We start from the raw sequence: 15,079 nt of genomic DNA, 5'->3' as shown, positions 1-15,079 counted from the left end.
CGAATCAGAGAATACTGACATGCGCAAATGTCTTATTGTCTGAGTGTATGATCATGCGGTACTCACATACGCCTCTGAGACATGGACACTGTCCAATTCTGACGAAACCCTCTTAGCCGCGTTCGAGAGGAAGATGTTCTGAAGGATACTTGGCCCCGTATGTGTGGAAGGACATTGGAGCAGCCGCTATAATGACGAGCTATACGAGATGTACGGCGACCTCATTGTCGTGCAGCGTATCAAGCTCGCCAGGCTCCGGTGGGCTGGCGATGATTTACGCATGGAACCGGACGACCCAGCCCATAAAGTCTTTTTAGGCCGTCCACAAGGACGGAGGAGGCGTGGTAGATCCTAATTGAGGTGGCAAGATGGCGTGGAGGCGTCCGCCATAAAGGCCGGGATAACGGACTGGCAGACGAAGGCGCGAGACCGCGAGCGGTTTCGGACACTTCTGAGGCAGGCCAAGACCGCAAAGCGGTTGTAGCGCCGGATAAAGTAATGTAATGTATGATAATGATGCAGCAGACAGCATCCTCCAAAACTTCTAAATGCAAAACCAATAGAAATACTATAAGAATAGCTTACAAACGGATCCATGAAACATGTTTCAAATCTATATATAATATCACATCTATTTAAAACGCCTCTTCGTCAGAACGGAAAACAAATAAACTACGCGAAAATAACGCGCTACTCGGATATAATAATTAAGGATAGGTAACAAGTTCGCAAAATATCACGGTGAATTTCGTGACAGATACTTTTATTTTTGGTTATCTAAGTGGTAAAAAACCTGTGCGATGGCAGTCGGACTTATTTCGATAATTTAGGTTGTCCATCATCGTTGTTTCCGGTAGTGAATTTTTTTCAAAACTATATTCACGTACTAGCCAGTATTTGGTGTAAGAAAATGTTTATTTTATACAGTAATTTTTCAAAACAAATACGCATTTCGTTGTTTTTATATGAACTAAGAGTCTTTTATATGGAAATGAATCAAATAATGAAATGATAAAATGTCGTTATTAAAACTACTGACTTTACAAATTTTAGTGCTGATCTAGTTGGTTTAACTTGATTCAGTTGCCCTGATCTTCACCAATTTGACCAAGGTAACAACCTGACAATTGGTCTAGTACAACTAAAAGGCATATTTGGAAAGCCTAATTCAACAATCCGGGTTGGCTCCAAATCAAACAAATTGGACCGGTCTGCTGGTACAGTCGTCAACTCGTACGACTCTAACAACATGCCTGTCATGGGTTCAAACCCCAAATAGACCGTGCCGCCATACGCAGGACTGACTATCCTGCTACTGTAACAAAAAGTCACTGAAAGCCAAGCCCATTTCACTAGTGGGTACAGGCAGGCCTTGACCGGCAGCGGTTGTTGTGCCAAAAGAAGAAGAAGAAGAATTCAACAATCGCGCGGGGTTTTTTTTAACAGTCCAGCTGTCACAAATAATGACAGCTGTTGAAAAACAAAAAAGTTTTGAATGATGCTGTTCACATTGAAAACTGAGCTAGAAAAAAATGTATAAAAAAATCGATTGTAAAAGCGAACTAACACATGTGGAAGTTTATCTCGGCGACCCCTTTAGGCAGGGGCCCTTTGCGGCCGCTCAGTCTACTTATAGGAAAATTCGCCTCTGGTTCTTCTTCTTCTTCTTCTTTGGCACAACAACTGCTGTCGGTCAAGGCCTGCCTGTACCCACTAGTAAAGTGAGCTTGGCTTTCAGTGACTTATTGTTACCATAGCAGGATAGTCAGTCCTACCGTATGGGGGCACGGTCTATTCGGGGCTTGAACCCATGACGGGCATGTTGTTAGTCGTACGAGTTGACGACGGTACTACCAGATCGGTCGCTTCTGGTTATACCTGAAAAAACAACAATAGTAATTTTATGGTTGTAAATGCTAGGCACGAAGTATGCTGTAAGCTAGACAACTAGCAAACGAGTTTAATTCCGTTTGTGGTATATTATAAGTGCTTAATTGAGCGCGTGTATTACAAAAAAATAATTTTGTGTTGTACAAGCCCGTTAAAAGTTTTTAGTCTGTACCATAGGTGTATCCAAATGATTTATCCTTTTAACTACACCAAGTTGTTTGCCTTATTTTTCAGCTGCTTGTGAAGTATTTTTCATATACTTCATTTAAATTTATGAATTAAATTAATAATATTAATAAGTAATTAATAATATAAATTTACTTTTAAACCATTTTGCTTTTTTGGTAGCATGTTGGGCAACATAGTCAGGTGAGCTGGATATTCCTGATCTATACAGATTAGAGGAAAACACAATAGATCACTTTCAAATGTCTAGTAATAAGAAAATTTCTACGATGGTTTGAATAAAACATTCTTATCAATAAATGAAACCTCCACATTATTCTTCTTTTTGGCGGATGCCGGATTAAACAGGCCTTCGAGACTTATTTTAGTACCACACAATCAGATAGTCAATCCTTGCTTCGGGAGACCATTCATATGAGATTTGAGCATATAATGGGCATGTTATTAAGTCGTTCGAGTTCTAGGTCCCAATTCATGTCAATAAGTTCCATCGCAAAAAATATATACAAGTTCACATATAGATAAGTTTTATCGTTAGTTTATTAACATTATTCGATAAATTTGTATGACTATACTATTATTTAATGTTGATAGTTGTAGTGAGACGGAACCTGATGGTGGGGCTGATATTGATGATGCTGGGGCTGCGGTGCCTGGTATCCCTTGATCGGCTCACGGTGCACCTCCGCGATGAATCCGCTCTTACCCTCAACGTGGTACGTGACGGTACGCTTGTGGCCATCGGCATCGATCAGGTAGTACTCGCCCTGAGTAGAGTCGTCCTTACGAGCCTCCTTCTGGCCGTGAACATCACCGGTGTGGTCATCATGCACATCGTAGTGATACTCGTAGTGCACTGGTCCGTGATGTTCCTCTTCGTGATGGTAGTGCTGGGGCTGGTAGTGTTGTTGATGTCCGTAGTGGCTTTGAGCACTGACGGCGGCGACAAGGGCCAGAACAACAATGATCTACAAAGGACGAAATATTATAGAAAACAGCTGCAAACGCACAAGAATCGCTCATGCAAATACCTTGGAATACATGTTGCAAAATACTTGTGAGGTGTTGTGTGTGGGGCGAACAAATGGTCACTGATGCCAAAAATGAGAGTGAGCTTTCTTTATATAATGAATGAAAAAGCGAGTAGATTGTATGGGGAATGTTGCAAAACAAAAGGAAAATTAAAACAAAGTAACGATATTCGGTATCATGGGGATCCCGACTTGCCAAATACACCAACCGGTTCAACCAGACCGCTCTATTTGAAGTGAAAGGGACATTGACAAAAGGAAAGAAGAAATTTAAAACAATTTCAAAACTTTTTTGGACCGAAACGGTGTATAGATTCATTATGTAAGGCGTGGTATTCATGATCAAGGTTACTTCAGACATGAAATGAAAGGATGCTTATTAAAATACTGTTTTTTTTTTAGTTTTCATTGTTGGTTATAGGGCAATTTAAAATGGGTTTCGAACGATGATTAATTAATTTCAGACAGTAAGATTGTAACAGATGTAATAATTTTCAAAGGATAAAGCTTAGTTTTATCAGTGATTCAGTGATTTTTACTCTTGCTACATGAAGTATATTAAAAAAATGTCTTTTAACAATGTTTCCTCTCTAAATCCTTCAACCGGCAAAGTGATGAAGATGATGGCTCTTTTTTCTAATGATAGTGAACTGCATATGGCTAATTTGGGACGCATTAAGGAAAGATAAGCACCTAAGTAGTCACAGTATTGCGGCCCTGTTGATGTTTCGAGCGGTCAGTGATTCGAGAATTAGGCCGCACGTGGCTGTTTAGTTTGCATAGTGCTAGAATCCCCTTTCCTTAATCAGATTTTGTTTCCAAAATAAAAGAGTCTGAGCATACAATTTTGAAGTAAAAAAAGGTCATCTGTAACATAATCTTCTTACGTATTTTTTAAAAATATCAAACAAAATATGCAGAGTTCATCATTTTTATGCAGATTTGCTGTCAGCCAATATTTTCGGTAGGTTTCGTTGTTAAGATAACCATAACAGTAAACCAATGAACGAATTTTTTCTATTACAGATTGTAATGTTGCAGTCAATCGCGATAAATAAGTCATTTTTTACTTTCAACGATACACGGTAAATTTTGATTTGTTGACTGTTAAATGCTGTAAGCTCCCGCCTAAACTTGTAACAATAATTCACTTTGGATTTTATCTTAAATTTTTATTTATTTAATTATTCTTTTATTTATTTTTTAAGTATTAATTAATTTATATATATATATATATATATATATATATATATATATATATATATATATATATATATATATATATATATATTTCATTATTTATTTATTTATGTATTTATTTCATTTTCTATTTATTTATTTAGGTTAAGATTATCTGGAAAATTACTGCCTACATAACAAATATAATTATACATCTAAATCGAACATAACTTTGACAAATTAAAGCTCAGAAAAAACCAACGATTTACTGCACAAATGAAAGATAAATGAGAAAATAAATTTACGAAAAATATATATTATTAAACAAATAGATTTTGCTAAACATTCCTTTAAAACTTGATCAGATCATAACAATAGTCGTCATATAATAGAAATTTCTGGTATGAAATATCACCAATATCACGATAATTAATCCAATAAGTAAAGAGAAAAATAGTATAGTAATCGGAGACGTACTACAAAATAGTGTTGGGAATTTAATTTAAAACAAAGGAACTACTTAATTTTTCAAAAGGAATGAAACGTGAACCTAAATCACAAAAGAACCGACTCAGAGCTAAGACGACAAACTGTCAAACGGAGGGAGGGGGGCTTGTGCTTGGTACTGGTTTCGTTGCTTCTTTGTTTTTAAATAACTAAAATCGCCATCGTTTCCAGCGAATACCCCGTCATTAAGGGTACAGAGGATATAAAAATCAATCATCTTCAATCAGATATCAAATCTTGCACCAAACCTTACAGTGTTCAATATATGCCCAGTGAGATGTACCACGTCTCAGCGGGCTATGAATTTCAGTTTTTGTGTATTTTTGAGTTAGTTTGAGAAAATGTCTTTTTAGACTTCTGTCGTATGTATGCCTCTACTATCCAGTATTATTTTAAATAATTTATACGCGTTTTGCATAACCCAGCGATCGGCAAAGTATAGCTCGCGAGCCGCTCTAAATGGCGGATCTAAACAGTTCATATATTTAATAAAACTTTCACACACTTTTGCTCTTGGTTTAACAATTAGACTCTTCACGTGAAATTCTACGCACAGATTTGTAGAATTTGGTTCTTTCGGTCACAACGTTTGGCGATGGAACGGAACGGAAGCGTTCGATCCCACGCATTCGATCATAGTGAGCTGCGGTTCGAAGCAAACGGCACGTTATTCGATGCGAACGGCACGAAATTCGATCGTACCTGGAAACAGGTGTAATTCATGAAAGCACCTTTGATTTGCAGCACTACAGGATCAGCTGTGCATGCATCCAATAATACAAACATCCGCAAAAACATTTTTCACGTGTTGCTGGACGAAGAGCACAACAGTAAACGAGTACATGTATGTCTACGGTCCTACAGTGCATCACCCAGCTGTTCTATGACATGGGAATCTTATATTGCGTCGTCTAACGCAGAGAAAATCAACCACATTCAAACTCAACGCATCAGATAACGAAGTTATGGAGTAATGGATGAGGTATATCTAAGGCCCAACACAAATTTGATTAGATTTATCACTTATAAAACATTTTATCATAGCTTTAAATTCGATTTACAGGGCTATACTATACACAGTTTTAAACTAGTATTTGTGGTGAGCCGGAGCCTGATGATGGTATTGCGGCTGATATTGGTGGTGCTGTGGCTGCGGTGCCTGGTATCCCTTGATCGGCTCACGGTGAACCTCCGCGATGAATCCGCTCTTACCCTCAACGTGGTACGTGACGGTACGCTTGTGGCCATCGGCATCGATCAGGTAGTACTCGCCCTGAGTAGAGTCGTCCTTACGAGCCTCCTTCTGGCCGTGAACATCACCGGTATGGTCATCATGCACATCGTAGTTATATTCGTAGTGCACTGGTCCGTGATGCTCCTCTTCGTGATGGTAGTGTTGGGGCTGGTAGTGTTGTTGATGTCCGTAGTGGCTTTGAGCACTGACGGCGGCGACAAGGGCCAGAACAACAATGATCTATAAAGGACGAAAGATTATAGAAAACAGCTGCAAAAGCACAAGAATCGCTCATGCAAATACCTTGGAATACATGTTGCAAAATACTTGGGAGCTGTTGTGTATGGGGCGAACAAATGCTAACTGATGCCTACAATGTGGGTAAACTGTCATTATATAGCGAAAGGAAATGTATTGATCATGATACGGGAATACTGCTAAAAAGAAAAGTTACCAAAATTCAGCAGGGTCTACGGCATGCCAAATGCACCAACCGGTTCAACCGGACCGCTCTAGTTGAAGTGAAAGGGTTGAGACTAGAAAGAAGAAAAAAAAATTGGCAATTAATCTGCTGAAACAGATAGGATTGAAATGGTGCAGGGTACTGTTATGTAACGCATGATATTCATTGTCAAGGTCATAAATGATTTAAACGGAAGACATTTGTTGTATCATTCAATGTAGTACGTGTGAAAAAATGTTTTATGAAAATCAGTAACTAAGGAACACCGCTGGAGCTGCACGTATCCGGCATGTAATATTAGCTTTGTAAGTTTGTGGTCATTGTCGTCCTCGGGCGCGTCATTGGGGATGAAGATTGATCCCCAAGAGTTGATCGATGCATGTTGTTGACGCTCCTCTTCGTTAAAAGTAAAAATAAGGAAAGTACCCGAAAGATTATGGTAACATTTGGTCAAGTGCTCCGACTGGTTGAGCAGGAAGGATTTAATACCAGATAATGGTGTTTTTTCCTACTATCGATACATTTTTGCTTTTTTATACTTGATGTGGACTTGTTTTTGTGAATGGGTGCCGAAGTATCTGTTTTTTTGTCGTCATCAATGTTATTTTCTGCATAACTGCAACATAGTGTAAAGTGGCTTTAGACTATTTTATTCTATTTATAAAATATTTGTTTCGTAACTTTGTTACAATGACTTAAAATTATATGATCAGTATTTCTCTTCGAACTTGTGATGGAAATTAAGAGGTGCATCGTGGAAGCCTTTGACTGGTTCTCGATGGACTTCAGCAATGAAACCGCTTTTTCCTTCAACATGATACTTCACAGTACGCTTATGACCATCGGCATCGATTAGATAATATTCACCGTGGGTCGAATCATCTTTACGCGCTTCATGTTGGCCGTGAACATCGCCAGTGTGATCATCGTGAACGTCGTAGTGATATTCATAATGTGCTGGTCCATGATGCTCTTCGTCGTGATGATAATGCACTACATCATGTTGTGCATCGTTGTGTGTACCGTAATGATTTTGGCTGCAAACAACAACCACTAGTCCAAGTATTCCCACAATCTGTCAAAAAAGTGCACTGCTTAGTTATTTGTGTTTAGAAAAATCAATATGTTTTGATGTAGAAGATATTTATACCTTTAGAAACATGATGTTTGATGTAATTTCTGCTTGTCGTTTTACGGTTATCTACCAATCACTGATGCCTGGTCCATTTCCTGTGATGGTATTTATACCAAAGTTTGAAACATCTTCGTGGGATGGTTTCACTTTCAATTGAGAAAGTGCGATGCACAAACAGGATATCTCATTTTAACCATAACCGGGACATCTATCTCCTTCTATCCGATAGTTAAACTGTGAGCGTTTCTTTAACTTCAATTAGGCAATCGGCGGTCATAAAACTGTACCAATATTACATTCGTTCGATCGAAAAGGAGTTTTAGGGTCCGGTTTGTCTGCAACTGGTGGTGAATCAGGAAACACTATGAGATGATGCTAGCTGCGTGATGAAGCCTGTTTGCGCCTGAGTAGGAAATTCACATTGAAACTGGTTTCAATGTGAAGATCATCAGTTGCAACCAGCTGAAAGTGATGCTCAATGAAATGAGGCAATGCATATGAGGTAAACGGCAGATTTTCTTCGGTGGGGATGAAAATGATTAACTACGTTTCTGGTATTCATGCAGCTGAAGTATCGGAGAAACGTTGTTAGAAACATTTTACAACGTACATACAGCGATTATGTACCGGAAGCACTTACAACATTGTATTTTGATATGGCAGCTATGAATCTGATTGATCTGCGAAGAACGATTGACATAAGACAAAAACGGTCTTTTTTTACCAAAGCCATCTGTAGTACGGCTAATTCTGAATGTAAGATTATCCAAGACCATATTAAAATTCTAAATTTTCCCTATTTTTCTCATTTTTTCTCCGAATGTCTTCTCATTATAGTGGAACAAAATTTGAAACATATAAGATTTAGACTTATATTTATTTTGTATCTCATTAAAGGAGCTCTAACCTTAATGTAATATTAAAATTCTGTCGAGTAGGAACTAGCAAGAGCCTTCCTTCTGCGGAATAAATTTGTAAATTTAATAATTCACTCCATAACTTATTTTATCAAATAAGCAATATCAGCTTAAGCTGTATTGAATATGCAAGAGAAGTATTTTACATTAATATTCATTATGATAGAAATTATTTTTAAAATATTCATTTTATTGCTTTTACATTTTCAGGATTCTTCGGTTGTCTCGTTGCTACAGTGTTAAAAAAGGCAGAAAAGGAAAAGAAGAGGAACGTACAGACTTTCAATATGTAAGTTATGTATTTCATTGATTTGATGAAGGAATGTGAAGATCTGTATGCCTGATTAATGTATTTTTGAATGCGTGAGAATACGTGAGAAGTATTTGGGATCATAATTTGGGCATTTTTCCATCATTAACGGTCCAATCAAACATACTGAATCAAAGGGAACATACAGTGCGTTCCTAGCACATGGAAGAAACGTGACGATTAAGTGCCAGTGAGGATAGACGGTTGCTTATCGGCACATGAGTTTATATGCACATCCTAATACAGGAGTAGTTTATGTCCTGATCTTTAAACTTTAACAAAAAATATTATCAAGAACAAATATACTCATAATTTTTGTTTTATAGATAACATTTGATCTAAACAATATGACCGAAGCCGTTCTTACTGAATAAATAAAAAGATCTCTAAAAATTAAAATTATTTTTTTATGATGTATTCAAAAGTGTGTTAAAAGTTACAAATGTTGTATTGATGAATGTTATTTCATGTATCTTAATTTATAACGTAACTATGTGTGAATCGCAACCCAAAGACACTCTTAAAGATAGTTAATTTTTTGAACTAAAAAATCCTTTGAAGATTCCATTATTTTTTCTGAAGTTATAAAACCGAAATAACCTCCTGCGCCTTCTTTCCCAATCACGGGTTCTGTTCTGATTTGGTATATTCTCCGAAATATTATTTAATAATCCTTTTACTGGTAGCCGAAACACTTTCGCTTGAAATCCTTTAGCTCCGTCTACTTTGTAAACTACTGTGCGGTTGTATCCATCCGGGTCCAGCAGGGAATATGTTCCAACGACGGCATCTCCTAGTCTTCTCTCTTCGTGTGACTTTATGTCATTAGTTTCATGGTTGTTGACAGCATAACCAAAACCGTAACTTAGATCATTTGCTTTTCGTTCACTACTCAAATTAATTGCATGTATAGTACTACAATTTAGCCCAATCATGATAAAGCATCTTAATATTATCTGGGATTTTCGTGTACTACCTAATATCATTATTATCATTCTACAATATGATTTCGATAAGGTAAAATGGATACTAAAAAAAGCAACAAATAACTCGGTAAACTTAGTCCTACAGATTGTCTACTTGAAAATGACAACTGTGTGCTTGATCGTATCATATTTATACGACATTGACTGAGGAATAGCCCAGATTGCATATTGCGTGACAAAATGCAGTTGGAAAGGTTTTTTGTAAGGGACATATTGCAAGATGCATGGTGTTATTAATTGGAACGGCAATTACAGCATTGACGCGATAGACTTATTTGAAAACAGCTGCTAAATTGAGATTATGTCATGTAAACTCAGCCAGCATGTAAATATTTCTTCTCGTTAGTGAGTCTCACATTGTTTGTAAACTAGTAAACTGGTTCATGTTTTTAGGCAGGATTAAAATCCGGCTCTGATCATATTAGTGAGATTGTGGTTTGTCAACCGTGGTTCAGGTATTAAGCATATTTAGGATTCGTATTGCGAATGTTGTTGTTATGTCATCAGACATGCGAAGGCGTATACTGGAAATGAATTGTTGGCAAGACAGGTAGGGTTTGATCTAATTTTTCTCTCCGTTTGTGGGATATAAAATCATTTGCAGCCGGCAAAAATTGGCCATTTGCAAAAAGACATCAGCTCTTGCCCAATAAAAATAGAAAGAAAGTACCTAACATGATGGAAAAGGTAAAGCAATAATCATTAATTTCAAAATTACTTGACACTAACCATTGTTCATTTAAAGGTGTGCATTGCAGTGTTTCTGGCTGTTGCTGCAAGTACTGCAGCAGCATTTCCAGTAGCGCGTCAGCTTTACGGTGAGCATGGCCCAGTCGAATATCACTTCAAATATTCTGTACATGATGATCGGAGTGGAGACATAAAGCATCAGCAAGAAGAACGGCACGGAGATAAAGTTACTGGACAGTATAGTCTTAACGATGCGGATGGATATCGACGTGTTGTGGATTATACCTCAGACAAGGATACCGGATTTGTGGCTAACGTACGTCGTGAGCTAATTAAAGGATTCCATCAAACTACTTCGTCTACAAAAGCTGCTGTAGTTCCTGTAGTAGAGCTATTGAAATCATTACCTTTGGTTCCAATAAACCCTCATATTGAATCTTTCCATCCTGTCGAACAGGCACATTATGTGAAGGTTCATAAAGTTACCCCCAAGTTGAGCGAGCCGATAGTTTATACATCTAAAAACCGTAACACTGTGCATTCTCATACCAGTTTCAAAAGTGGAAATATCAGCTATCAATATTAAAAAATGTAAAATCTGTAAAGAATAATAAAACATTATTATCGTGTATGTTGTAAACGTGCGTTTGAAAATAGTTTAATGTGACACCGATGAAGTCTTTTGAATAATTCAATTGTATGTCGTTACACATGGGTAAGTTTCCACCCATAAGCTTAATAGCAATGGTAATACACTTAATACATTGAAAAAATAAAAAAAATAAAACAAGAAAATCATCTCACGCTTAATAAATGTTTTGCTTGGACTGTCAATATTTGAGTGTAATATATATTATTCTAATATAATGACCCCCCGTTATACCACATGTACGAATAACTGGTTATAGAGGAGTCTGGAATCATATACATCATCCGGATGGTATCGCTTCGACAATTACGTTCTGCGACAATTATGTGGTGCATAAAATTCTACCTTTTTAAACCAAACTATATAATTAAGATATTTGAAGTATTGGGTCCAGGTTTTGTTTTCTCCATCACCCACTATACCACCTGGGGGTTTTGATCGGCGAAAATCATTAAGGACTTATTCTTTGGCCTAGAATCTTATCTACATTTTTTCGTACCCTCCTATAAAACTATTCATGAAAAATTCTCCACCAAACCCCATCATCTACCATATCTTATTGTGTAGAAAAAAAAAATGGAAATGCATATATAATACGCAAAGCAGTTTACATTTACTCATACTTAATTTTAGCAGCGGTCGCCCTAACACGGACATTTTTTCATTCTTATGCAATCCCGGGTATATGCTAACTTTGAGACTACGTGGACAGTTTTTTAAACCTCGTATTAAACCTCGATCGCCTCAACATATCGACACACCGAGTACTAATGCTGCATTTTGACAACGGTAATGACTAATAACGATAAATCAAAATTTATCGATACATCGGCAAATATTTACTAGATATGTGGCCGTTTTGTTGAGGAAAAGAGACTACCAGCATACAGTCGACCTCATACAATTCATATCTTTTTTGAGTGCTTGGTTTTTCGTGGTTTTATTACATCGACCTGATTTTTGCAGCAATATATCGAAACAGTACCCTCATCAACTAAGAGAAGAAAGTGGTATTCCGAGTGTTATGCATGGTTTCCGTATTTTTCAGAAAGTCTCAAAGTCAGAAAATGTGGAAAAATATGAGTCCGACTTTGAGGAGCCGCCAGCAAAGAAGAACTGAAACACATGCTACATACCATCTTCGAGGACACCTCCCCAACATAGCCACTATGAGTAACTTACTCCTCACTTCGTTAATCGAACTATCCACACTGAATGTTGAAATCGTCTTTCTCAGTGGATAAAATCTGAAACACCCATTTTTCCTGTCTCGTAATCTACAATCTACTTCAGTTTAAATCAAATAACTGCCAAAGTTATTCGCGGGCCGGATTCAATTGGTTCGCGGATCGCATGTGGCCCCATTCATCTTTTAAACCATTCGTGAAAGGCTAGAGAACATTTCAGATTAACATAAATAACTTACTTATTTTTAAAATATCGTATGGAACGGATTTTAGTGCAATACTACCACTATTAGTACGTTTACCCTATCTGCAACACGTTTTAATTTCTTTTGTTGTTTTTGTGATTTTTATGCTTCAAATTTTTAAATACATGTTTTGCCTTGGATATCACCTTTCATCATGTATTTTATTTAATACCCTACAATTAGGCCTATAATTAGGCCTACAAGTGAATGTTTTCTATGTAGCAATACTATGCATACCATTATAAAACACTTATCCAAATGTTAGTAGATATTCAATACATGCATACATACATAATGGAAATATATACAAGTTTTTATCATATTTGTACCTCATTAGAATTGAGCACCAAGAACCGAGATACGCAGTTATTGCGTTCCCGAGGAATCCGCGTCACTCGAATATCCGCGTATGTGGAATTTCACGTTTTTCTACTAAAATAAATTTGATAACTCGGTAGTTTTGAATAAATTTAGTACTTTAATACACTTTATCATTTATTTGACAAGGTTCGTGTACAAAATTTGGATAATTTTGGCCATTAAAGGGGTTTAAAATTTCTAGCAAAAATTCAATTTATACTCCAATGGACAATTCTTGAAGCAAATTGTACTGATTTGACATTTGATCAGTTAAATTTAGAAAATCGCGTATGTCCGAAACCAAGAAAGTGGAGATTCAAAAGTTGAAAGAAGGTACTTACAGAGCATACGATTATATACGCATAAAAATACATTTCAATAGTCCTATAATGTTACTATTTAAATAAAAACCTCCATTGATCTATTCTAAATGGATTCTATTTATTAATTTTTGTTCTTGTTTTATGTAGGGTCATCGACGTGATACAGTCCGAAACTATACAATTTTCAATGACCGAGTCTTCCTCGCAGAAGGTGCTACAAGTATACAAATCAAATAACTGATATTCCATAACCATTAGTGAGAAAGTCAATCCTTGGTCGGGTCAACTTTATGCTTGTGATACAGATTTGCGAAAACTATTAGCGTCACAACTGCTGTATAGTTTTTTTTTATCCAATTGGTACCATTTTTCTTTAAAGGATTTTGATACAATCTACACACTAGAAGGGAAGCAAGGTTTGTATTACATGCATGTTCGAAGTCGTAAAATGAGTAGTAGCAACATGTTTCAAAAGAGTCGATGTTATTTACAACAGGATTTTATTTATTGAACTAGCCAACTTATTATCAACACATTTTTCAACCAACTTAGTAGTGGTACGCTGGGTAGGCAACCTTGGCAACCGGGACAGCGACCTTGGCGATAGGAGCAGCGTAAACCTTGGCAATGGGGGCAACGACCTTGGCGACTGGGATAGCAGTCTTCACAGGCTCACGGCGAACGACGGCGTTGAATCCGTTGTGCTCATCGGCGGTGTATTCGACCACTCGGCGGTAGCCATCAGCATCAATCAGAGTGTACTGTCCGACGACGTTGTCACCGTGACGCTCCTCGTGCTGGCTCTTGATGTCTCCGGTATGATCATCATGCACGGAGTACTCGAACTGGTACTCGGCCGGAGCATCCGCATATTCGATATGCTTCACGGCCACCGGATTCACAGCGCTGCCGTACGCTGGCAGCAGCAACAACAGCGAACAGGATGCAGTACTGTGAAATAAATTGATATTATTGTTAATCCAGATTATGACAATTTATTTGGTTCTAAGCAATGGTGCTTACTTTGAATGCCATTTTTAAATTTGTTTTTTGATTTTACAGTGAGCTGCTGGAAAGCTGGTAGATAACTGGTACTTGAATTCGCTTTTGCATGAATATTTATACTCGGTTTTGCTACAGATTCTATGCAACTGCATGTCAAACCTTGCTATTTAGATTGGAAGTATCGGTGAACCTCCCACATGCTATGTAAATTGTATCCGCGAAATCGAAAATGGGGTGTCCCCACCCAAGATTTTATCGAAAATGCTACAATTTTATCCTACAGATGTGGCAAACCTCGCATACACTCAAAGGTTCAACTATATCACAGCAATGTTCTCTTCCTCTTAGCAGATTTTACCACGCCTTTCGCAATTGGCTGGGGTGGAACCGTGCTACTAGCTGTCGCGATTCCTGCACAAAAGTCACGTGCTGACGAAAGGTATGCGTACATGACACCAGACAGACCAGACAGGTCACCTTGTCGGTGTGTCCATTTTACTCATTTATCCGTGATTCGTTTATCGCTGGGGCTGCCAGGGTCTGATCGAAATTAGTGTGTAAAATTTGCAATGAAATTAAACTACACAGAGCACGACGACTACCAAAAAAACACACACACACAACACAGTGGGTGCTGCGACTTTGGACATATCTGCAGTAGCCCCAACCCTTTCCTCAATCTCGTGGGACTATTAGTATATACGCGAAATTGTGGTGTGCGAGCAAACGAATTTTATGTACGTATGTTTTTTGAAGCAATTGATCAAGGATACTTGGTTCGG

At 37.6% G+C, this 15,079-nt stretch overlaps 2 protein-coding genes and 1 pseudogene across 2 annotated transcripts; all 3 read right to left on the bottom strand.

Annotated features, from left to right (window-relative positions):
• Positions 1 to 2,444: 2,444 nt before the first annotated feature.
• Positions 2,445 to 3,647, bottom strand: LOC4578374 (larval cuticle protein A2B). Its single transcript, XM_001238118.2, has 2 exons — positions 3,108 to 3,647; positions 2,445 to 3,044 (listed from the first exon to the last, which is right to left on the bottom strand). The coding sequence occupies exons 1-2, from the start codon at positions 3,117 to 3,119 to the stop codon at positions 2,658 to 2,660; spliced, it is 399 nt and encodes a 132-aa protein (XP_001238119.1). The 5' UTR covers positions 3,120 to 3,647; the 3' UTR covers positions 2,445 to 2,657.
• A 1,579-nt stretch (positions 3,648 to 5,226) lies between these two features.
• Positions 5,227 to 7,203, bottom strand: LOC4578373 (cuticle protein-like). The gene is made up of 2 exons (XM_001238117.3): positions 6,331 to 7,203; positions 5,227 to 6,267 (listed from the first exon to the last, which is right to left on the bottom strand). Exons 1-2 carry the CDS (start codon positions 6,418 to 6,420, stop codon positions 5,881 to 5,883), a joined length of 477 nt encoding a protein of 158 aa, XP_001238118.3. The 5' UTR covers positions 6,421 to 7,203; the 3' UTR covers positions 5,227 to 5,880.
• Positions 7,204 to 13,758: 6,555 nt separating this feature from the next.
• On the bottom strand, positions 13,759 to 14,422 carry LOC1279526 (larval cuticle protein A2B; annotated as a pseudogene).
• Positions 14,423 to 15,079: the final 657 nt, after the last annotated feature.

Source organism: Anopheles gambiae, chromosome 3 (genome assembly GCF_943734735.2).
Source record: "Anopheles gambiae chromosome 3, idAnoGambNW_F1_1, whole genome shotgun sequence".
In the NCBI taxonomy this organism is placed as follows: Eukaryota; Metazoa; Arthropoda; class Insecta; order Diptera; family Culicidae; genus Anopheles; species Anopheles gambiae.
This window is presented reverse-complemented; position numbering and strand designations above follow the sequence as displayed.